General features: G+C 42.4%; 1 protein-coding gene across 1 annotated transcript; it reads left to right on the plus strand.

Moving 5' to 3' along the window:
- Window positions 1-1,080: 1,080 nt before the first annotated feature.
- g6pc3 (glucose-6-phosphatase catalytic subunit 3) lies at window positions 1,081-23,614 on the plus strand. The gene is made up of 6 exons (XM_033035311.1): window positions 1,081-1,440; window positions 4,111-4,220; window positions 9,103-9,193; window positions 12,304-12,422; window positions 14,441-14,582; window positions 21,858-23,614. The coding sequence occupies exons 1-6, from the start codon at window positions 1,223-1,225 to the stop codon at window positions 22,219-22,221; spliced, it is 1,044 nt and encodes a 347-aa protein (XP_032891202.1). The 5' UTR covers window positions 1,081-1,222; the 3' UTR covers window positions 22,222-23,614.
- The last annotated feature ends 764 nt before the right edge of the window (window positions 23,615-24,378 follow it).

Genomic DNA, 24,378 nt, shown 5'->3' on the forward strand with positions numbered 1-24,378 from the left:
CCCGCTCCACCCGGCCCCACTCCACCCGGCCCCGTGTGTGGGCGCTGCCGACCCACAGCCCGACAATGCGGCCCACAGAGGGAGACGGGGTGGAGGGTAGCTGTGGCCGGACAGCGCTGATCTCGGGGGGGGCAGAATGGGGGCTGTCCCGAGGGATGCGCTCCTTCGACACCTTGGTGCTCGGGTTCAGAGCAAAGATAATAGAGCATTTGGTTCTGAGCGCTCAGTCACCCCAAAAAAATAACCCCACAACATTGCAATCAAATTGCTCTGACTTTGAGTTCGTTTGATATAGCGAAGGCTTATCGAGATGGTGCTGTCTGGATGAATGCTGCTATTAGTCGCGGATTGTAAAAGGCTCTACACCATGAGATAATACCAGTTAAAACCTGATACCTTCCCGCATTCAATGACAGCACCCACAATTATTTACAGGGCAAAAAATGGCAATTTCGGTGGTTTTTAACAGGTAAGAAAGTACGTGTTTCGTGTGTTAACAGTGTGCCGAGGCCGCCATGTCCTCCACATGGATTGAGCTGCTCTATGCGTCACGCCCTTTGACCCGATGACCTTACGTGCAAACCCTCTATACTTGCCAGACTTTGTCCTGCCCTTCCAGCTTTCTTCCCACCCACCCCACCACAATCTGGCTGAAGGGTCCCAACCACAAACGTTACCTATCCATGTTCTCCAGAGATGCCGCCTGACCCGCAGAGTTACTCCAGCACTTTGTGCCTTTTATTTTTGAAAACAAGCACCTGCAGTTCCTTGTATCTCATCTTCAACTTGTCTGCAGGTTTCACTGGTGAAAACATATTGAGACATTTCACGGAAGTATCTCACTACATGGTATATGGACACATTTATCTGTACTGTAGTAAATGCCTTACTATTTTTCTGTGTGCTTAAGCAAAGCAAGAATTTCATTGTCCTATACAGGGACACATGACAATAAACTCACTCACTCACTCGTCCAAGAAGCGACATCAACAGCGACTTTAGCGTCGAGAGGTTGAAACTTCAAGTGGTTTATGATTTTGCCTTGACTGCAATCGCAGTATGAAAGGCGAAGTTTGTCACCGTTGGTTTACTGTCCGACGAGGCTGGGGAAGCGAATGCAAGGGTTTGGGGCAAAGCTTATAGAGGCATTGAGCCATCCGGTGGCTCACGGAGAGGAGGGTTCTCTGCTGCCGGAACACGCACACGGGGCTGGCTGTGAGCGATGGAGCCCATCTACACGCACGGTATCCAAGTGGCTGAACGTTTGCAGCAAACTCTCGGCGGCTTTGAGAAGAGTTTGCTCTTCATGACTTGGATCGGTGACCCGAGAGCATCTTTTTTTATTTACTTCCCTGTAACGTACTTTCTCAACAGAAAGATCGGGATCTCAGTCTTGTGGATCACTGCACTTACTGAATGGTTAAACTTAGTATTTAAATCGTAAGTTTATCTTTATTTTTTGGGGGGGGGGGGGGGGGGGGGGGGTATCTAATTTATTGTCTCCCTTCCAATCCAACCTGGACCTCGACTGTTTTCCGCATTCAGGCAAGATACGGATGGATGGTGATTGAATCGTTAAAAAAGACGATACAATGAACTGCAGATGCTGGCTTACAAAATTGCATTGTTAATCTGCCTTTTTGTGCTGCAACTTTGCTTTGCTCTTATTTATTCCAAAGTAAAGGCTTTAAATATGTTGCGATGGGCAGTTTTTAGTGCTGCGGCAATTTGCTGCAGTTCTGCAAGTGCTTATGACCATGTGACATAAGTCTGAAGAAGTATCTCAACCCAAAACGTCAACCCATTCCTTCTCTCCAGAGATACTGCCTGTCCCGCTGAGTCACGCCAACATCTTGTGTCTATTTTCGGTTTAAACCAGCATCTGCAGTTCCTTCTTAGACATAAGTCGGTGCCTTGTTTGTTCATCGTTAACTGGTTTAGGCGAATGTTAAAGATCAAATCAAATGTTGAGTAGAAAGCTCTTCTTCCATAACAGCTTTAATGCTTTTGGAAAATGGCTGCCATGTTGGCCTCCATAAATAACTTTATTATTTATATTTATTGAAGTTATATTTCAAAAAATAAGCACGTATAATCAAATATGTTTGTTGTAGTTGAGATAACTAACCTAAGTCAAGGTTGAAAGGGAAAAAATCAAGTTCAAGTAAGAAGTTCTTTAAATTGTATAGTTAAAGTTAAAAATAACCATTGTTTATAATTATAATTCCTCTTGTGAAAAGGTTTGCTACTGTAGTTAATGCTTTGAGTAAATAAATGACTAAAGGGGTGTTGGTGGGTACATGGGAGGAACAGTTACAAGGTTGCAGGAAAATAAGGAGGGGAAATGGAATTGAGGATAGTTTTGTCGGAAGTTGGCATGAACATGATGGCCTGAATGGCCTCCTGCGTCTTAAATATTGTTTTCTCATTATGGAACAATACAATACAATACAATACCATTTATTTGTCATTTGAACCTCACATGAGGTTCAAACGAAATTTGGTTTCTGCAGCCATACAAGAAAAGAACCAAGACACACACCAACACAATTTACACAAACATCCATCACAGTGAATCTCCTCCTCACTGTGATGGAAGGCAGTCTTGTCTCTCCCCTACTCTCCATTCCTCTCCCGAAGTCAAAGTCAAAGCCCCCGGCGGGCGCTAGCAAGTCCGCGGCCATTTAAAGCCACACCGGGCGATGTAAGGCCCTGCCCCGGGTCTTGATGTTGGAGCCCCCTGCAGGCGCTAGTAAGTCCGCGGCCATTTAAAGCCGCGCCGGGCGATGTAAGGCCCCGCTCCAGGTCGCTCTCAACTCCGCAATTCGAGCGGGAGAAGTCGCCGTTGCCGGTGCCCCGCAAATCGGTCTCCCACCGGGGACCCGCGAGCTCCTGGTGTCACCATCCACCGGAGTCGGGTCGCAGCTGCGCGCCACCGCAGCTCTCCACGCTCCTCACGCTCCGAAGCTGGCCAACTCCACGATGGTAGGTCCGCAGCTCAGCCGGCTCCGTGACTTGAGCCCCCAGGTCGTTCCGTTGGAGGCCATCCACGGTGCTAGGCCCCAACGACAACGGAGACCCGACAGAGAAAAAGGTCGGGTCTCTGTGCAGGGAAGAGATTTAAAAGTTTCCCCCACCCACCCCCCATCCCCCACACATACACATTTAAAAGCCCACTACAAACTATACCCTCAACGGGACAAAAAAACAAAAAAAATACAGACAGACTGCAGAGGCCGCTGCGACGTCGGTCGCACCGCCCACCCAATGATGTGAGGATATGGAATATTCAGGCAACATTAGATGCTGAGCATCTGAGATGCTACAAATACACAGCATTTAAAGTTGCCTGAATATTCGTTCCAACATTAATTTAGATCAATTCAATAAAAGCATGAGAAACTCCCTTGTTGCTATTCCCCAATGGAATAGTCTGAAGACCTCGTCTGAAGAAGAGTCCCGATCCGAAATGTTGTCTGTCCATATCGTCCACAGATCCGCTGTGTTTCTCCAATACTTTGTGTATTGCCCAGGATTCCAGCATTTTGGGTCAACTATTTTTTTTAAACTGTGTAGGAATGAACTGCAGATGCACATATAAAACAATGTTAAAAGTATTCCTCCAAAGATGCGAGTAGAACCTACCATTTCTAATACAATGACACTATATAGTTCAAAATGGACAGATTTGCTGGCTAATCTCAGAAGAATAGCCCAGGCGATGTGGAGTGCTGGCCATTGAATTTAGTTGGATTCAACAATGCTTCTCTCGCGAGAGACCAAATATTGGCAAGGCCATCTGGCATATACTTATAATCTTGCCCACGATAAATCACTGAACAATAAAGCAGGAACATCTTATCCCCAATTAAGTCCGTTAAATATTTCAAACCATTTTCTTTATTTCTGAATACATCAAAATATGGAGAATTCACAACTCTCTCTGAAAATAGAAAACTGCAAAGATTTCCAATAGTCTGAGGAAAGAAAATTATTTTTGGTGTTCCCGAAAGCTGGCCAGAATAAACTGTCTGGCAAAATGAAATTTAACCTTCCGATCGATTGGAAACCAATTTTTCAGCTCAATCAACTTTCTAATTTTCTTAATAGGATTCTGTTTGGTGAGCGTCCGTTCTGGTGGATTCATGAGTCGGGGGTCTATGATGAGCACCAGATGCCCAAGTTAAAGCAATTTTTCTGCTCCTGTGAAACTGGCCCAGGTTTGTCCCAGCAAAGTGCAATGTGACTAGTTAGCTGTTTATTTTATGTCACTTCAGTGACAGATTTCACATTTATTCAGTGGAATTAAGTTTCAAATTTCTTTAATAAAATACTTTTTCCCATAAATGTCTCTGTACAATTTTATCTCCTGTAATGGATGGTTTTAAATGTCACACATTGACATGATTCTCCTTCCCAAGAGGAAATGATTGCAGTAAATTCCTCAGTTTAAAAACTCATTTTGTTGAATTATTGAATTCTGAACAGACTTGAATTTAATGTTTAAACATTTTTTATTAATTAGCAACTTAGAATTGAAAAATTGCCAATCTTCTTACGTAGTGGTCAGTTTTAAGGATTGCAGTTGTTCACTGTTCAGTTGGATGCTATTCTTGGTAACTGTCCCTCAGTTAGAAAAAAACATTGCAAATCGGCACATGGTTTGTACTTCAAAGGTATTTATTTGTCCATCCAATAGAAAGGAACTGCGACATAGAAGAATAATGGGATACTCAGGAGAAAGGGGTTATAAAGGTTTGTGTCAGAACCAAGTGTAAGGTTATCTTTATAGCAGCCACCTATTTGTTCACTTTTAAATTAGCATTTCAACATAATTGAGTTGAAGCCTGATGCCACCCCATCAGACTCAAATTTACTCAGTTTGGTTACAAGAACTACAGCTGATTTTATTTTACCCACTACTACCCCCTCTCCAAGTCTTCTTTTCTATAAACCCACTGGAAGCTACAATTGCCAAATACTTCCCTGTGCTGGCATCATGGATTCTGCCAGCTGATCAGTTATCGCTACTTCTATTTTTCTTTTTGATGTGAATAAGATCCCTGTCACCCTAGCTAATTGTAGATGGTTGAATAGATAGGGAGAGGGCTGATGACATGTCTTCCACTAATGAAACTTCCTTCCATATGTTTTCCATTGCTTCCCTCACCCACGTTGCTGCGGCGACAATGTGGCTTTTCATCAATTAATATTTTCCCCTAAGTTTTTGGCATGTTTCCTCCTTTGCTTATCTAATCTTGTTCCACCCCTCTCCGCTGTTACTTAATACTCTTACCCTCTACCACATACTTAACTACCGTGTTATGTTTCTCTCAGGTACCCTCACTGCTTCTCTCTCTGTTTCTGTGCCAATTCACTTTATTCTCAGTTTCACCTTTAATCTCCATACGATCTCTGAGTTTGCTCCCCATCATACTTCCTATGACTTTTCCTTGCTCCATTTACATTCCCCCTTTACCATATCACGTGGCCTCACTAGTTTAGTTTAGAGATACAGCATGGAAACAGGCCCACCGTGTCCCCGCCGGACAGCGATCACCTGTAGACTAGTTCTACGCACATAGGGACAATTTTTACAGAAGCCAATTAACTTACAAACCTCGACATGTTTGGAATGTGAAGCACCTGGACAAAACCTACGCGGTCACAGAAAGAACATACAAACTCCATACAGACAGCACCTATAGTCAGAATTGATCTTGGGTCTCTGGCGCTGTAAGACAGCAACTCTACCCCTGCGCCACTGTGCCACCACTAATGTGCTAATCACAGAAATAGTGATCTCAGATTTCTTCTGTGCACTAATCTCCACCCACACCCCCTCTTCACTTCCTAATGTCATTTCTTTCTGAGTCTTCCTTCAGAAAAAACACTCCTGCAGTTTTGCTGAGAATAATGTTTCGAACACCCTACATTTCAGCCTTGTTCAGCATTCTTCACAACATTTCTGCAAGGACTGATCTGTTCACTTCCATCTTTAATCCCGTTATCCCCGTAATAAAAAAAAAACAAAGTCTTTCACCCTAGCTGTCGCATCTTTATTGAAAGTTCAAAGATTGAAGAACTAAATATCTTTGGTACGCAGTTAGTTTAGTCATTCAATACCTAATCTAAATTGACAACTTAATCTGTTTTTGTATCGTAATCTGCTCAATAATTACCGTTTACTATTCCAAGATCATCCCACAATAAAAAAAGATAACCCGTTTCTATCTTCATCTCAAACCATATCTCACCCCACACTTCCTCATCTCCAAAGATTGTGTCTTGCTATGATTGTGAACTCGCATTTCTCCATCCTATGTTTCAACATAGACTTTCCAAATTTATCTTGTCCATTAGGTACATCTTTTTGTTCCCTCAACTTTATTCCCACCAAACTGCTCAGAATGTAACTTCCCTTCCTGGTTTGTAACCCACCTTACCTTGGTTGTTCTTCCATTTTCTGGATTTTAACTCCCACTTTGCAAATATGCCATTTTCTTCCTCGAAAGCATATAATTACACACTGTTATACCATCTCTTACTGTCCCTTTACCTCCTAGACCCTTGTCAAATGCGTCCCACCTTCCCTGCAGTTACCTTTTTGAATTCAATGATTCTCTGCCAAAGCAATGAAATGGATAATCAGATTCACAGATGATATCTCATGGAACTTAATGGAAGCATCTCCTTGAATAATTTGTCCTTTATGGAACCATGACTGTATAGGACATCCATTATTTCTTCCATGTTAACCTATGCACAGTCTTTCATACAGTTAATAAAAAACACAGGAGCAGCATTAAGCCAATTGGCCCATAAAGTCTGCCCCACCATTCGATCATGGCTGATCTATTTTTCCCTCTCACCCTATTCTCCTGCCTTCTTTTACTCTTTTACTCTTACTAATCAAGAACCGATCAATCTCCGCTTTAGAAATACCCAAGGGCGGCCTCCATAGCCATCTGTGGCAATGAATCCCTCAGATTCACCACCCTTTGGCTAAAGAAAATCTTCCTTACGTCCGTTTTAAAGGCACATTCTGTGGCTGTACCCTCTGGTCCTGGACTCGCCCACCACTGGAAACATCCTCTCCACATTCACTCTATCTAGGCCTTTCATTATTCGGTAGGTTTCAATGAAATCCCCTATCATCCTTCCAAACCCAGCTGCCCCATCTTCCTCAATGCCCTTTCCTATTCTGTAGCAGTCCTCTACTTTCCTCCATCTAATCTCTCCAAGAAACTTCTGTCATCATTTATTTTCCCTGCTCCATTACATTTGTAATTCAGCAAGGATCTATCCTTGGCACTCATGCAATTCACATCCACATGTTGGTCTTCAATAACATTATTTGAAGCATGTCAGGTCCCAGATGTACAATCCTGGAACCCACTTCTACCTCACTATCATCTCTCATGATACTCCATCTGTTTCCAATTTGTTACATTGCTTACATTCGTCATCTAAGCAACCTGAAATGTCGTCTGTCCATTCTCTCCACAGATGCTGCCTGTCACACTGAGTTCCTCCAGAACTTTGTTTTTTCTTTTACTAAATTACATATACAGCAGGGTAGAATGAACAAGCATTTATAAAATCATGAAAGGAATAGATCAGGTAGATACACAGAGTCTCTTCCCCTGAGTAGGTGAATCGAGGACCAGAGGACATAGGTTTAATGTGAAGGGGAAAAGAATTAATAGGAATCCGAGGGGTAACTCTTTCACACAAAGGGTAGTGGGTGTATGGAACACGCTTCCAGAGGAGGTATGTTGAGACTGGGACCATCCCAACATTTGCAGTAAGACAGGTACATGAATAGGGCAGGTTTGGAGGGATATGGACCAAAGACAGGCAGGTGGGACTAGTGTAGCAGGGACATGTTGGCCGGTGTGGGCAAATTGAGCCAAAGGGCCTGTTTCCACTCTATTACTCTATGACGCTAACACACAGGTTTTATTACAATTCTCATGGAATGCATTCATTAGATTTCTTTTTACTTTGAATTAAAGTGAGTTATTCTCAGGGTGTGTGTTCAAAGCTGAAGTACCATTATGATGAATAATAACTGTCACGATTTTATGATTGGAACAGAGAACAATACAACCCAAGAACTGACCCTTTGGCCCTAATCAGATCTTCCTGCACATGATCCTTATCCTTCTGCGTCTTGTCTGTTCACGTGTTTGTCTAAAGGCTCCTGAATGTTACTGTCATTATACTATATTTTATCTGTTACTAATGGCCCTGTCCCACTGTACGTGTTCATTCAAGAATTCTCCCGAGTTTGCCCTGCTTTGAACTCGGAGATTTACGGTAATGGCCGCTCATAGGTACTCGGGGCTCCCGTGGACATTCTTCAACAATCTTCACGAGTCTTCCCGAGCTTACCACGTTTCCTGAGTACCTGCCATTAGCGTTACGAGCCGCTAAGAGACGTCCCAAGCTCCGACGTACCCGCAACATACATTCTACGTGCTTCCACGAGTTTGATTTTTTTTATACTCGGGAGAGCTCTTGAATGAGCTTGTACAGTGGGACAGGCCCATTAAACTCTCATCTTGTTTGTTAGTTAGTTTGTTTGTTTGTTCCCGAAACTCCGCAAAAACGGTACACGATAGCGCAACAAATTTAGGCCCACCTTACTATTGTCCTGTGATGTGCATTAAACATGTTTCGTTCAGATTGATGTTATATTTTACAAGTTAATGACATTTTAAACTTTAATAAACGTCGCAGTCGCGCTCCCACTTGCCGGCCGAGCCTGCGCAGTTGGGGGAGGGTTGCCGTGACTCGCGTCACAACTGAGATCACTGGCGTCACAACCGGAGCCCGTCAGCCGTGCCTGCGCAGTTGGGGCTATGGGTGAGTGGTGGAATTTTGCGATGGGGGACGAGGACCCAACGGGTCCACACTTGGTCTAGTAACAAATAAGTCTGAGATAGTGTGAAGTATCTTTGCATGTATGATTTGGTTACCGTACCTACTCCACCACTGGTTTGGCTCAGATTCAGCCTTTGAAATGAGTATTGCATCAGATTTTGTGCCTTGCAAAATAAAATATTACTGCAATTGCAATGTTTTTTTCTGCTTCAGGCAGTCCTTCCGGCCATGCGATGATCACAGGTGCAGCATGGTGGCTTATAATGACCAGTCTTTCCACATGCATTTTCAATCGCACTAGAAGGTTTGTGCTACTCTAACCGTTTAAATATCAAAATGGTTAAGTAATTTTACAACATTTAAATACAATGCATACCTCACCCTATCACTGACTGCTCTCTCCTCTTCTGAATGTGCTGCATGTTGTTTGCTTATTGTTTCAATGGGTGGATCCTGGTGACTTATCGCCTTCAGTCTCATTACTATCCCCAAGACAAGAGCTCCCTGAGTTATGAATGACCTGATTTATGTAAACCTGACTTTATGAAAATGTGCCCATAAATATTTTAAGGATTTCGAAATAATAAAATGTTTCATGGTATGAATTGACTGGATACAATTATATTCTGTTAGATAGTAATATCAGGGTGAATATTCAAGGCAATGAACCAATTATAGCAAGTGTATGTTGAATAATACAGTATGGGTTACTTTAGAATATGGACATATAGGACACAGAAAAATTGTCTTATGGACAGTTCTCAGAATGGACCCCAGTAGAACCAGGGGATGGGCTGTACTAATTTTTAGCAAAGTCAATTTATTAAAATTCATTTACTTTAGACTTATGGTCTCTCGCATCTCTGGAAGGAAGACAAATAAAAACTGCAGATGCTGGTGTCTGGAGCAAAAGTGAAAATGCTGGAGGACGTCAGCCAGGCAAACGGCATCTGCGGAAAGAGAAACCAGTCAAAGTTTCAATGACCTTCAGGACTGAGAGACGCTGACCCGAAATGTTGGCATCCACTATCTTCAGATGCTGCTTGCCTGAGCTGAGATTTTTTGCCATTTCTATTTTTGTTACTATTTCTGGAAGGTTTTCGGTGTCCTTTTCCCTGGAGATATTTGTATAATTTTCTTTATTATGTCCTTATTCTCCAATATAATTTATTTTGCTTCAATCAGCAACGAACTATGTTAAAAATTGCTGTTCTCATCCTTTACATTGCCATAATTTTCTACTTTTCCTCACTGTATCAAGACCTTTGCTGAATTCTGAAAAAATTACAAATATCAATTTAACTGCTTTTTTGGCAACATTACAAGCTTTTTGCTTTAATCTAACATTATCTTTAGCTAATCCTTGCAGCCATATGGGATCACTTTTCCTGTTTTTTTTTTTTGCCTTACTTGCAAATTATGTATTAATTCTTTAAAAGTCAGCCTTTATTTTTTACTGTCGTGCCTTTTAAAGTTGACTCCCAATGTACTGTAGCCAATCTGAGCTTTAATTGAATGTACACACAATTGCTGGGGAAACTCAGCGGGTGCAGCAGCATCTATGGAGCGAAGGAAATAGGCGAATGGAGACAGTCTGAAGAAGGGTTTCGGCCCGAAACATCGCCTATTTCCTTCGCTCCATAGATGCTGCTGCACCCGCTGAGTTTCCCCAGCAATTGTGTGTACCTTCGATATTTCAGCATCTGCAGTTCCCTTTTGAACATTTAATTGAATGTAACCATTCACAAAGCTCATATAAAATTCAGTCATAATATGACCACAATTTCCTATTGCCCCTTCACAACCATATAAGCCTTTTCTCAATAATAATTTAAAATAACCTGTTATATCCCATTCTTTAATAATAGGTTTACTCCATTTTCCATTTTGCCTGTATTCTGAAAGTGAAGTATCTTGGAATATTGAACTGCCAACCTTGACCACTTTGCAATCAGATCAGTGGAGGGACTGTTGGGTTTCTGTTTCTGTTTGTGCCTTCAGTGACAGGTGCCAAGGCAGGAGAATGGGGTTAGGAGGAGAGATAGATCAGCCATGATTGAATGGCGGAGTAGACTTGAAGGGCCGAATGGCCTAATTCCACTATTCCTTATGACCTTATGACTTTGATACTTGCAGTCTGGTAAAGTGCCTTCATTTTTTACTTTTTACCACTCTCCCTTGCCCTCACACTGTTGGAAGAATACTATTGAGTTGATGTGCACTATTACTGTTTTTATTTCCCAATTTACTGCCTGCACTATAGCTCGGTCCTTTCCCTATAACTTTCTAACCTACCCCTCCCCCCATCAAAACCCCCCACCCACCATCTAGTTTAAAGGCATATTTACAACCGCAATTGTTCGATTCACCGGGAATTAGTCTTGGCCCAATTCAAGTTAGGTCCATTCCAGTGGAAAAGCTTGTTCTTTCCCTATTTCCATGCCCCATGTATTGAAACCAAATTTTCCTGCATTAAACATTGATCTACACATTCAATTTGCTGATCTTTTTTACCTTTTGCCAATCTTCTCGTGGTTCAGGAAGATCATTACCTTTTTAGGTCATCTTGTTAATTTAGATCCATATTGCTCATATTCCAACAGATCCTGCCTTACCCTATCTATTGTCATTGGTTTAGACCAACAATTAAATCTTTCTCCGCCTATGAATTTATCTCCAGCCCTGAAGAGTCATCCTTAATCCTGGCACAGTCTTTAGGACACAGGCTTGCATATGTAGAGAACATGTTTTCCTCTGCTAACTATATTGTTCCTATTACCACTTCAACACTCAACTTGAATGGTCCCATGCAATATTGTGCTGTGGCCAATTTACTAATTCATCTTGCCATGTCTAATCTTATGCACAGCCACTGCAAAACCCCATACCTATTAGACAAGTGCAAGGGCTTAGGCTCATACAATGTTATTTTCTAGATCGCCTTATTGCTTCACTCAAAGTCAAACTCTCCTGTGCCATGGGACTGACCATTTCTATAGCAGTAAATGTAAGCAGGGCAACTACTTCCTGGAACGTCCCTTCTCCCTGAGGCAGCACTGAAGCTCAGACTCTGGTTCATCAACTGCGAGCCAATGTCCCCTGTATATATGATGCACTTTCTGAAGCTGCAGGTGATATTACATTGATTTCTGATAAGGACTCCAAATTATCCATTGACCCTTTATGGGGGCCACTTTTAATTTGTCATTGTCAGTGAAGTCCTAAAGTTGACTCTACTCCTCTGCTCTCAGCTAATGTCCTCAGGCGACCCTTCTTTTGGACTTGATTTTAACACTGAATACCTAAGTGTGAGTGTCTCTTCCCAACATCATATCATTCATCAAAAGTAATATTTCTAAAAGTTTCAACCATTAAACTGTGCTAATATTAACATCATATTTTTTCTACTTTAAGCTCGCTGGCAAAGAACATTCCTGTAGTATTGTACATCGTTCTGCTGCTGGCAATCGGCATCTCCAGAATATTTATTTTGGCACATTTTCCTCATCAAGTGGTTGCTGGAATAATTACAGGTGAGAGCATTAATTGCAAGGTGCACGATGGACCAACAGGTGAAGATTTTGTATCTGAAAAATCTGATACTAATACTTGTCATTAATTTTGATTTGAAATTCCTTCCCCATCATTCTCAAAGTGCGCACCACGTATTCTTATGTTTGCAAACCAGCAAATATTAGGGAGCATACCTGAAACTTATACAGAAGGGTAATTAACATCAGAATATCTACCAGTACCATTGCTAAACACAAAAATATTGTCATATCATCAGTAGACACGCCCAGCGTGTAAATGTGACTTGCATCTCTCCTACTAAAGTAGTGACGCTCTGGTGCATTTTTCATTGTATTTCACACAAAGGGTGGTGGATGTATGGAATGAGCTGCCAGAAGAGGTAGTTGAGGCAGGGACTATTGCAATGTTTAAGGAACAATTGGTCAGGTACGTGGATAGGACAGGTGTGTAGGGATATAGGCCAAACACAGGCGGGGGGGGGGGGGGGGGGGGGGGGACTAGTGTAGATGAAACATGTTGATCGGTGTGGGCAAGTTGGGCCAAAGGGCCTGTTTCCACGATGTATGACTCTAAGTAGAAACTACAACATTGGGGACATGGATAGCACCATGGCACTCGGTTGCAGAGTTTTTTATTGATCTGGCGGAAGACTACAAAGGAAGAGCAAGCGATCTCTTTTCCACAGTGTTCTTTTGGTTGTTCTCATGGTCATGGGCCATTCACAGTGTTGATGGCAATCCGAGCAGCAATCAAGCAAGTTATTACAGATAGATAACAAGGAAAGAAAACCTTAAGCCATATTATCTTAAAACATTTTACAGAGTGCAATATAAAGCTTAAGGCATACATGTAAGTTTTAGGTGGAAGTGAAAATATCTTTTTTTAAATAGTTATTATTTTTATATCTTTATATTTTGAGGTAATTGCAATCTACATGGAAATGTTTAGAATAAAAAAAATTGCTAGGTAGTAATCACAGCATAATGCAACATTTAAAAACTCAACATGGAACAATTTTGTACCTGCTCAAGATTTTTTTGAGTAGAACGTAAAAAGGAGAACTTTTGCAGTCATTGCAAAGTATAAATATACATTTTATCTTTTAAATTTGTTTTGGTAATTACACAGCTTTGTTGTTTTAACGCTGAGTTGCTGTATTTGAGGTTTGGTTTTCGTGCTTTGTCCCTTCATGCGCTTTAGCCAACTCAGCAGGCAGCAGGAAATACATGCAAGGCTCTGCTGACTTTATTTCATTCCTAAACAATGTTCCATTAACCCCTTGAGTCATCAGGGAAGGAGAGATTGGGTCGCTTTTCTCTTCAGAAACCTGGATTTTTCCAGGATCTGAGTGCAAATGAGTGAAAATGGCCGCGTAATTCAGTATCCGTGCAAAACCTGATGCATCCGAGACCAGTCTGTGATTGCCTTTGGTGTCATGCTTTTTTCAAATGTGGTACGACACTAGTCATGCTAATAATCTCCCCATGATTAAATAACCTGAACATGGATCCCATCAGTCAGATATAGCTGTGACAGTTTAGTTTAGAGACACCCCATGAAACAGGCCTTTCGGCCCACCGAGTCCAAACATCGATCATCCGTTCACACACTAGTTCTATGTTATCCTACTTTCTCATCCACTCCCTGCACATTAGCGGCAATTTTTAGAGGCCAGTTATCCTATAAAGCCACATATCTTTTGGTTATGGGAGAAAACCGGAGCACTTGGAGGAAATCCACACGGGGTCCATAAAGGAAGAATGTGCAAACTCCACACAGACAGCACCCAAGGTCAATATTGAACCCGAGGTCTCTGACTCCGAGAGACCGTGGCTCCTCCAACTGCATTACTGTGCTGCCCAAAATGTGTCGCCATAGCAGTTTTTTAACATGCCATTGTGGTTTCACCTGTGACCAACCATTTCAAGATTGCCTGAATGTGAAAGTTTAAAAGGATGTAAATATTCTGTGAACATGTAAGGAAATTACTTACCAATAATTCCATTTTGTATTTTAGGTGCTGTACTTGGTTTTCTGCTGGGCCAATACATACCCGAGAATATCAAATTCATCCAATATGTTGTGACCTCAATCTTGTTGCTGCTCAGTGGTATGTGCCTGCACTGGGGATTGCATTACTTTGGTGTAAACGTTTCTTGGTAAGTACAGCAATCTTCACACATTTCATTCCTGGTAACAATTGCTTGTGTGAAGTTCCTTTTTAAATTTCTGTGCCTATTAAGTGGCAAACATCTATTAGAGAAAGGAACTACTGTAAACAAATTAGAAATGAAAAGCGTAGATTTTAAGGGGAAGACATTTCTTGCACTCAACCAGTCCTGTGAATTAAGTCAGAAGGTGGAGGGGCACACGATCATGGAGACAGCATAGAACGAGCCCGTCAGCCCTCCGAGTCTGTGCTGACCATTGAATAGCTATACCTTTATCTATTTAGAAAGGATTTATACCTATCCCTGGGCAGTGGGCAGGTGCCATAGACCTGCACGGGAAGGTAGACGCTCCCGCCCCCACAAGTCTCGGGCAGATGGGGCTCGTCAGCCCTGGAAGGCAGTCCATCTAGGAGAGGGAAAACTCTGATTTAAAACCTCCACTGCCTTGTGACCATATCCAGTCACGGAAAAGGCTCCAGGAGTAAACCTCAAGAAAATCCAGAGTCGGAGCCCCTAAGGCAGTTTGCCGTTGTCTACAACCTCGCTCTAGCAGTTCCTGCAATGGCGCTGGTGCCAAACTGTAACGGCCCTGCTGTTCCTTTGGATCGATCAACAACGTGGAGAGGGGGGACGTGCTGCATGGGCAACAGCCTGTCCTCCATATGACATTGCCCAGGCTTGCATCCGACCAGGATGCATCACCCATGATCAGTCATGACCGAGGGGGGGTCTACTATATCTATCCTCTCCTAGCCCATTTTATTCACCCCACATTCCCATTAACTCCTCCGCACCCTTTCCAAAAGATTCTACCATCTATACGCCTGAGGAAATTTACAGTGGTCAATTAATATACCAACCAGTAGGTCTTTGGGATGTGTGGGAGGGTCCATTTTAAGTGTAGGCATAGAGGTCTATTCATTAATCCTCAAAGTTCAAAATATGCCAAGGAATATTGCATGATATGCCAACAATTGCTTTGGTCTTGGTCTTGCAAGCTTCACCAGCAACTGAAGCCAAAGGCTTGGCCTCCAATGATTATGTGATACATGCCAATTAACAAGTGTAGAGCATGTAAAGGAAGATGTGGTGAGATCAATGGGGAGCTTAGGGGGAGAAGGCTTGTGATTGGGGGCCTGTGAGGGCATGCAGATGGAGTTCAAAGCTTAAGTGAAGTTATATGGAGATCTGAGGTGGAGTGGCTGGGTTTCTGAGCCAGGTAAATTGGCCAACTTCGGAGATTAGCAGATAATCTCTGGCTAATAAATAGATCATGTGTATTTGAAGGAAAAAAAAAACATAGGGGAGCCAAGTTGGGTTCATAGGGCTAAACTGAACGGTATGGGATTGACAGGCACTCTTCAGAACAACATGTGCCAATGCCTCTTACAAAGTCCCTCACACATCATCATACATGCAACTGATGAAAAGAATGCATCAAGATGCAAAGAACTACTTGGTCAGGTTTTCTAAGCAACACAATCCAACATGGTTGCAGTTATGTTTCAGTCTGGAAATAAGTGATTTCAAGATAACTGCAACCATGTTGGATAATCCTCCACGTTATGCTGAACCAAAGTGTTTGCATTTCTAGGCCAGAAATTTCCAACTGAGAACATTGGCACAAACGTTTAACAAAAGACAGAACGAGAAATAATGGTTTGTGTTCAGAATGTGTACTGTGAATTGAGAGAATGAGTAATTTAGAATGTCTCATCTCGATGCTGCTGCATATTATATGCAATCCTTTAATCAGCGTGTAGCAATTTAACCATATAACAATTACAGCACGGAAACAGGCCACCTCGGCCCTTCTGGTCCGTGCCGAACACTTATTCTCCCCTAGTCCCATCTACCTGTTTAAGCTAATTATTTTCATGCCAGACTCACAATGGTAGGAGCTCGTTAGTTTTAGGTGGACAATATAATTTTGGAACGTATATGAAACAGATCTTGCAATCAACAGGTGAAATAAATCTGGCAGATTCAGTGAATGGATTTGTAACTGCATAACATAAGTGTTTATACAGCCTGCAGCCTTCAGCTGGGTATGCCTTCCGATTTGAATTTATTACAGGTATCCTATTGAAAAGCATTCAGGCAATAAAGGAATACAGATTATGGGATCTGATGAACTATTATGGTTGGGCAATCTATTCGTGTATTCCCAATATTATTTCCCTGTAACTTACCCTCTTTCACACTGGTCCATCGACTCGTATAACTTTTCGCCTTTGACCAACATTTTAGTGTAACTAAAGTGTAATTACAGTGGCCAATAAACCTACCAGTACGTCTATATTGTGGTTGTGGGGGGGGGCTGTGAATAAATTGTGTGGGAATTAGCAGCCCTTAGCAGCATTGTACCATCCATGTGTTGTTTAATGTCCCATACAATGTGGAGAGTGGAGACACACTTACGGGATTACACAGTTACAACAGCTCATCAGATCCTTTGGCCCAGCATCATGCAAACTTGCATACTGAGTGCTTTACATAGGTTGAGATTCATAGGAGGTATTTTCTTTGTTGTAAGGCAGACTTCAAAAGGGAAAATACTTCAAAAATACTGAAGAAGGGTTCCAACCCGAAACGTCACCTATTCCTTTTCTCCAGAGATACTGCCTGACCTGCTGAAGTACTCCAGAATTTTGTGTCTACCTTCGGTTTTAAACCAGCTCCTGCAGTTCCTTCCTACTTACTTAATTACTTTGCCTCTTAGATTTTCAAGGGAGGGTTGGCCCTTATGAATTTGAAAGCACTTTGCATTCTTTACTTTCATGCAGAGGCTGAAGATCCTACCCACAACAAGCACGTGCCCGAGTTTTGTTTCCTTCATTATGCCATTGTTAAAGAACAAGCATCTGTACCTTTGCCAAACAGGAAGAAAAATACTTTTATTTCTTGTGATGAAAATGTTTTCCTTTAATAGGTGATTCAGTCAATGGGGTCTGTCCTACTTAGGCGACTTTTTAGGCGAGTGCAGGAGACTCTAAGCTCGCCACATGTTCACTGGTGGTCTCTGGTGAGTCTCCTTCATGGTCGCGAGGAGTTCCCGCATTCTGGGAACTAGTCGTGGCCTCAGTATGGTCGCCGCAAATTTTTCAACATGTTGAAAATTGGTCGCCATGGATATAATCGATAATCCTAAGTATTCGAAGGTGCAGTTGTGGTGGGGTCGCCATGTAGTTGTAGGTAGTTGAGGTAGACGTAGGTAGTTTTAGGTAATCGCTTTTGCTGACCGGTCATTTTCATTGGCTCATTGGGGGGGAAAAAAACGTAAGCAGGAGTTTTCAGAACCAAGGATAACCGACTGGTAATGTTAAATGTCTGCCGAACTTCACAGCTGTGTATCTCTGGCTTATTGAAAGTTGGCTGGCTTCTTAAAAGTTGTCTCCACTCCTTCTCCCCCCCACCCCCCCCATCTCCCCCACCCCCCTCTTTTAAAGGACTTACCGTACACTGTGGAAGGTACCATCTTAATTACAGCGCCAACCTTCATCGCGGTTTGTGTCTGTATCACCTTGGCTTTGCACCATGTGAATTTCAGGCAGCGCTCCCCACCCTTGCCCTGGCCCCCGCCTTTGCGATGTGTGTGTGTGTGTGTGTGTTCCAATCTGATAGTTGCAGTTTCAGTTCCCGGTTTTTCAGGCGATTGACAGCAACTTGATGTCGCCTGCAGTCCGCTGCAAAATCGCTTAAGTGGGACAGGCCCGTTAATGTTTTGAAGATAAGAAGGTCCCCTGGAGTGTGCAGAGTATCCAAAGACAAACATGTTTGCAAAGCACTCTTGTAAAGCATTTGGACATTCTTATCGTATGGTTTAATGCCAATCTGATCAGTGTTTTTCAAACAGGGAGATGTAACAGTTAGGCCGATGTTCATTTTCACCAATGCACAATATTGCACTGTGATGGAGCCAATAGTTAAAGTCGGCATGACAACCCTTCAGGCTCTTCCCACAGTCTGCAGAAATTAAACTTCAGAGCATTGCTCCAAGTTACCTAATAATAAGCTAACCAGATGAACTATACGCTAGGGTTCTGAAAGAGGTAGCTGTTGAGATCGTGGAGGCATTAACGGTGATCTTTCAAGAATCATGGGTCCTGTCCCCTAATAAAAAACTCAAGAAATAATGAATCAAATTTTCAGATGAGGCGATTTTCGAGATCATGAGGTAAATCTCTATCGGAATATGTAAACATTTCACCTTTAGTGCGTTGTGTTTTCAAGGAGAAGTGAATCACAGAAAAACTCACAAATACACACACATATACATCCACATCCAAGATCAGAGTTTTATAAGTATATTGATTATTAAGGATGAGGTTTCAGGGTACTTGGAAGCACATGATAAAATAGGCTAAAGTCAGCATGGTTTTGTTCAGGGGAGATCTTGCCTGACTAATCTATTGGAATTTTGTGAGGAAGTAACAAGCAGGACAGATAAAAGAGAGTCAGTGGATATCGTTTACTTGGATTTTCAGATGGCTCAGATTGCTTTTGATAAGGCTGCTGAACAAGATAGGAGCCCATAGTATTAGAAACATAGAGACATAGAAAATAGGTGCAGGAGGAGGCCATTCGGCCCTTCGAGTCAGCACCGCCATTCATTGCAATCATGGCTGATTGTCCTCAATCAATAACCTGTGCCTGCCTTCTCCCCATATCCCTTGACTCCACTAGCCCCTAGAGCTCTATCTAACTCTCTCTTAAATCCATTCAGTGATTTGGCCTCCACTGCCCTCTGTGGCAGGGAATTCCACAAATTCACAACTCTCTGGGTGAAAACGTTTCTTCTCACCTCAGTCTTAAATGGCCTCCCCCTTATTCTAAGACTGTGGCCCCTGGTTCTGGACTCGCCTAACATTGGGAACATTTTTCCCCGCATCTAGCTTGTCCAGTCCTTATATAAGTTTCTATAAGATCTCCCCTCATCCTTCTAAACCCCAGTGAATACAAGCCTAGTCTTTTCAATCTTTCCTTATATGACAGTCCCGCCATCCAATCAATCTCGTGAACCTCCGCTGCACTGCCTCAATCACAAGGATGTCCTTGCTCAAATTAGGAGTCCAAAACTGTACGCAATACTCCAGATGTGGTCTTACCAGAGCCCTATACAACTGCAGAAGAACCTCTCTACTGCTATACTGAAATCCTCTTGTTATGAAGGCCAGCATTCCATTAGCTTTCTTCACTACCTGCTGTACCTGCACGCCAACTTTCAGTGACCGGTGTACAAGGACACCCAGGTCTCGCTGTACCTAACCTAACCCCATTGAGATAATAATCTGCCCCCTTGTTTTTGTCACCAAAGTGGATAACCTCACATTTATCTATATTATACTGCAACTGCCACGCATCTGCCCACTCACTCAACCTGTCCAGGTCACCCTGCAACCTCCTAACATCCTCTTCACAGTTCACCCAGCTTTGTGTCATCCGCAAACATGCTAGTGTTAATTTCCTCTTCCAAATCATTAATATATATGGTAAACAGTTGCAGGCCCCAACACCGAGCCTTGCGGCACTCCACTCGCCACTGCCTGCCATTCTGAAAAGGACCCGTTCACTTCTACTCTTTGTTTCCTGTTTGCCAAACAATTTTCTATCCACGTCAACATCCTACCCCCAATACCATGTGCTCTAATTTTAGTCACCAATCTCCCATGTGGGACCTTATCAAATGCTTTCTGAAAGTCTAGATACACTACATCCATTGGCTCCCCTTCATCCATTTTACTTGTCACATCCTCAAAAAATTCCAGAAGATTAGTCAAGCATGATTTTCCTTTCATAAATCCATGCTGACTTGGACTAATCCTTTTACTGCTATCCAAATGCCCCATTATTACCTCTTTAATAATTGACTCCAGCATCTTTCCCACCACCGAAGTCAGGCTAACTGGTCTGTAATTCCCCGTTTTCTCTCTCGCTCCTTTCTTGAAAAGTGGGATAGCATTAGCTATCCTCCAATCCACAGGAACTGATCCTGAATCTATTGAACATTGGAAAATGATCACCAGTGCGTCCACTATTTCTAGAGCCACCTCCCTGAGGACCCTGGGATTCAGGCCCTGGGGATTTATCATCCTTCAGTCCCATTAGCCTACCAAATACTATTCCTCGCCTAATGAAAATTTCTTTCAGTTCCATGACCCCCTTAGATCCTCTGTCCTCCAGTACTTCTGGGAGATTGTTTGTGTCTTCCTTAGTGAAGACAGATCCGAAGTACCTGTTCAACTCTTCTGCCATTTCCTTGTTCCCCATAATAATTTCACCTGTGTCTGCGTTCAAGGGACCCACATTTAAAGGCAAGGTTCTCGCATGGATAGAAGATTGGTTAACTGGCTGAAGGCAAGGAGTGGGAATAAATGTCATTTATTTCAATGTTGTTATCGTCCCAGCCTCAATCTCCTCTGGTAGTTTGTTCCATATACCCACCATCATCTGTGTGGAAAAACTTGCCCCTCAAGTTCATATTAAATCTTTCCCCGCTCACCTTAAACCTCTGGTTCTTGATTCCCCTACACTGGCTAAAAAACTGTGTGTCTACCCTATCTATTCCCTCATGATCTTATTCACCTCTATAAGAATACCCCGCATCCTCCTGCGCTCCAAGGAATAAAGTCCTAGTCTGCCCAACCTATTCCTATAGCTCAAGCCCTGCAAGTCCTGCAAACATCCTCATAAACCGGAGGACATAGGTTTAATGTCAGGGGGGAAACCTTTAATAGGGACTTGAGGGGCAACTTTTTCTTTACACAAAGGGTGGTAGGTGCTGGCAGAGGAGTTAGTTAAGGCAGGTACTATCACAACGTTTAAAAAGCATATTAGTAGGTACATGGATAGGAAAGTTTTCGAGAGATATTGGTCAAATGCAGGCAAGTGGAAACTAATTTTCTTATCGAGTCCACATACAAGATTAGAAGTTGTTCAGCCAGAGCGGAACACACGTCTTGGCATCTACAAACAATGGTGTCTGTCTTGCGCTTCTTGTGCGTGGTGGTGGAAAGATTGGTGAAAACTGGGCCGCAATGTGAACCCTCTTTCCTTGACCCCAGTGGAAACTAGTGTAGATGAAGCATGTTGGTCAGCGTATGCAAGTTGGACTGAAGGACCTGTTTCCACACTGTATAATTCTATAGCTCTAATATAGCACTACACCATGATACCTGTTACAAACTAAAGTGCTTGTTCTATGTATTTACTACGAATAAAGCACAGGCTCTTTTGGAACTAATTTACACTTGGGTGTTCCAGGACAATTTTACTTGCTACCAAGTGGTGTGCCAGGCCTGAATGGATCCGACTAGACACGGCACCATTCTCTTCACTGAGCCGGGATGCAGGGACAATCCTCGGACTTGGCATCGGACTCTGCTCACCATTATACGCCAGCACACAGGGGTGGAAGATGACGTGGAAGGTGAAAGCTGTCTGCATTGCACTCTCTGTGCTCATCATTGAGATAATGGATCGGGTTCCACTGCCCAAGTACTCCACCATCCTGTTTTATGTCCTGTTCTACCTGAAGAATGCATTTGTTCCTATTTTGGTGACTGCTATTATCCCCTGGCTGGTCCATTCCATTTTTCTAATTCAGCCAACTCGGAAACAAAAGTAACTTTAAATTAAATAGTTATTTAAAAATGGTTGAGCCATCTCCTGACACACCGCCAATACTAATTCACCTCCCAATGCCTCCTTCGTATTGAGTGCTAATCTGAATCAAGGGCAAACAGTTCAGAGTTTGGATGTCAAAACAGAAGAAGGTCTGAAGAAGGATTCCAACCCAAAATGTCACCTATCCATGTTCTCCAGATATGCTGCCTGACCTGCTGAATTACTCAATTACTCCAGTGGTAACATTTCACTCACTTGCTTATCTAACTAACACTGCCCTCAAATTATTCAACGGCACTGCCTCCAATATCCTTTCAGAAAAAAGAGTTCAAAAGATCCACAACCCAAAGAGAATGAAAAAAAAATCACTTATTGGGGGCGGCACAGTGGCGCAGCTGGTAGAGCTGCTGCCTCACAAAATGTCTCTGCGATGGACGGTCTACATCTACTTCCCTCTGCAATTTCTAGGGCAGAGCTGTTCCCAAACCAAGTTGTGATGCTACATGACAGTATGCTTTCTATAGACGTCGTCAAGCTAGTCCCCCAACTTTTATATTAATTTCCCTTAACAATAAAAAATAATAACCTTTCCAAATTATTTGCTGTATCTGCATATCCATCCTTTGTGGATCATATTCTAGAATACTCAGTTCCCGTTGTTTCTTTAGTTTCTTATTACTTAGATAAACGTGTTTACATTTTCCCAGCCAAAATTGACAATTTTCCACTTTCCCACATTCTAATCCATGTGCCAGATTTTTGGTCCACTTATTGAACCAGTCTATATCCCTTATGCTCTCTTCACATATTACTTTCTGACGTAACTTTGTATAAATGGTAGATTAAACATTCATACTTCAAAACTTGCCTTTATCCAAGTCATTAATAAACCAGGATGAATAGCAGAGGTGCACCAGTTGTTGTCTCTTTAAAGTATAGTATGTCCAACAATATCCACCAAATGTTTTCCTCGTCAACTAATACATTTGTCAAACATGGTTTCCCATTCACAAAACCCTATTGACTTTACCTTTATAAAGCTTCTAATATTTGCCTTATAACAGATATGAAGCTGCCTCACCTGTAACTTTCTGTTTTCCCCCTCACTTTTTGAAGTGCATTTGAGTTACATTTGCAAGTCTCCCGTCCGCACGTGGATTTGAATCATTGAATATGGTTACCATAGTATTGTTTTGTGCAAAGTACTGTGTTAAAATCCACTCTTTTAGAAGTTAGTTTTCTAATCACTCATATTTTATTTTATTTATTTTGCGTGATTGGACTTTGTGGTTAATAGTTTTTTCTCATTGTAATTTAAGTGTATTACTATAATTCTACCTGCGAAACAAGTTGTTGAAGAATATTAAAAACGACTTGAAAGGAAAATAATGAAATTGATTTTTTTTGTCATGCATGAGAATTTCTATCCAAGAAATTAGATAGCATAGTGACTGATTTTCAAACGGCTAAGTATATAACATATAATATTCCTATCGGTGGCACATACTGGCAACCGTTTCTAGGTGAAATCATACTAACTAAGGCGGCAAAGTGATAGAGTTGCTGCTTTACAGCTCCAGAGACCTGGGTTCGATCCTGACTACGGGTGATGTCTGTACGGAATTTGTACATCTCCCTGTGGCCTGCGTGGATTTTCTTTGGTGCTCCGGTTTCCCCCCACATTCCAAAGACGTACAGGTTTGCAGGTGAAATGACTTTGGTAAAATTGTCCCTAGTGTAGTGTCAGTGTATGGGGATCGCTGGTCGTTGTGGACTCGGTGGGCTGAAGGCCCTGTTTCCGCACTGTATCTCTAAAGGAGAGTCTAAACTGTGAAATTGGAATGGACAAGAAGAGCACTCGGATGAAACCCACACTGTCACAGGGAGAACATGCAAACTCCACACAGACAGAACCCGAGGGCAGGATTGAGCACAGGTCTCTGGCACTGTGAGGCAACAGTTCTACCAGCTGCACCACTGTGCCGCCCATGGTTACTCATACTAGTACACTCTTATTACAACTGCAGCCGAGTACAGATACATTAAAAACCATTCAGGAACTAAGTTAAGGGTGGAAAACACCATTGGTCTTCTTGAGCCGAGAGACTATTGCCGCATAAGTCCAGATTTGCACTGCAAACATGTAGAGTCTTCATCG

Source organism: Amblyraja radiata, chromosome 16 (genome assembly GCF_010909765.2).
Source record: "Amblyraja radiata isolate CabotCenter1 chromosome 16, sAmbRad1.1.pri, whole genome shotgun sequence".
Classification (NCBI taxonomy): Eukaryota; Metazoa; Chordata; class Chondrichthyes; order Rajiformes; family Rajidae; genus Amblyraja; species Amblyraja radiata.

Bases quoted from the DNA above. Each gene is read 5' to 3' on its own strand.
- g6pc3 (XM_033035311.1), top strand. From the start codon at position 1,223: ATGGAGCCCATCTACACGCACGGTATCCAAGTGGCTGAACGTTTGCAG. The intron at 1,441-4,110 runs GTAAGTTTATCT...TTTTCTTAATAG, and splicing joins TTAAACTTAGTATTTAAATC to GATTCTGTTTGGTGAGCGTC. The intron at 12,423-14,440 runs GTGAGAGCATTA...TTTGTATTTTAG, and splicing joins GGTTGCTGGAATAATTACAG to GTGCTGTACTTGGTTTTCTG.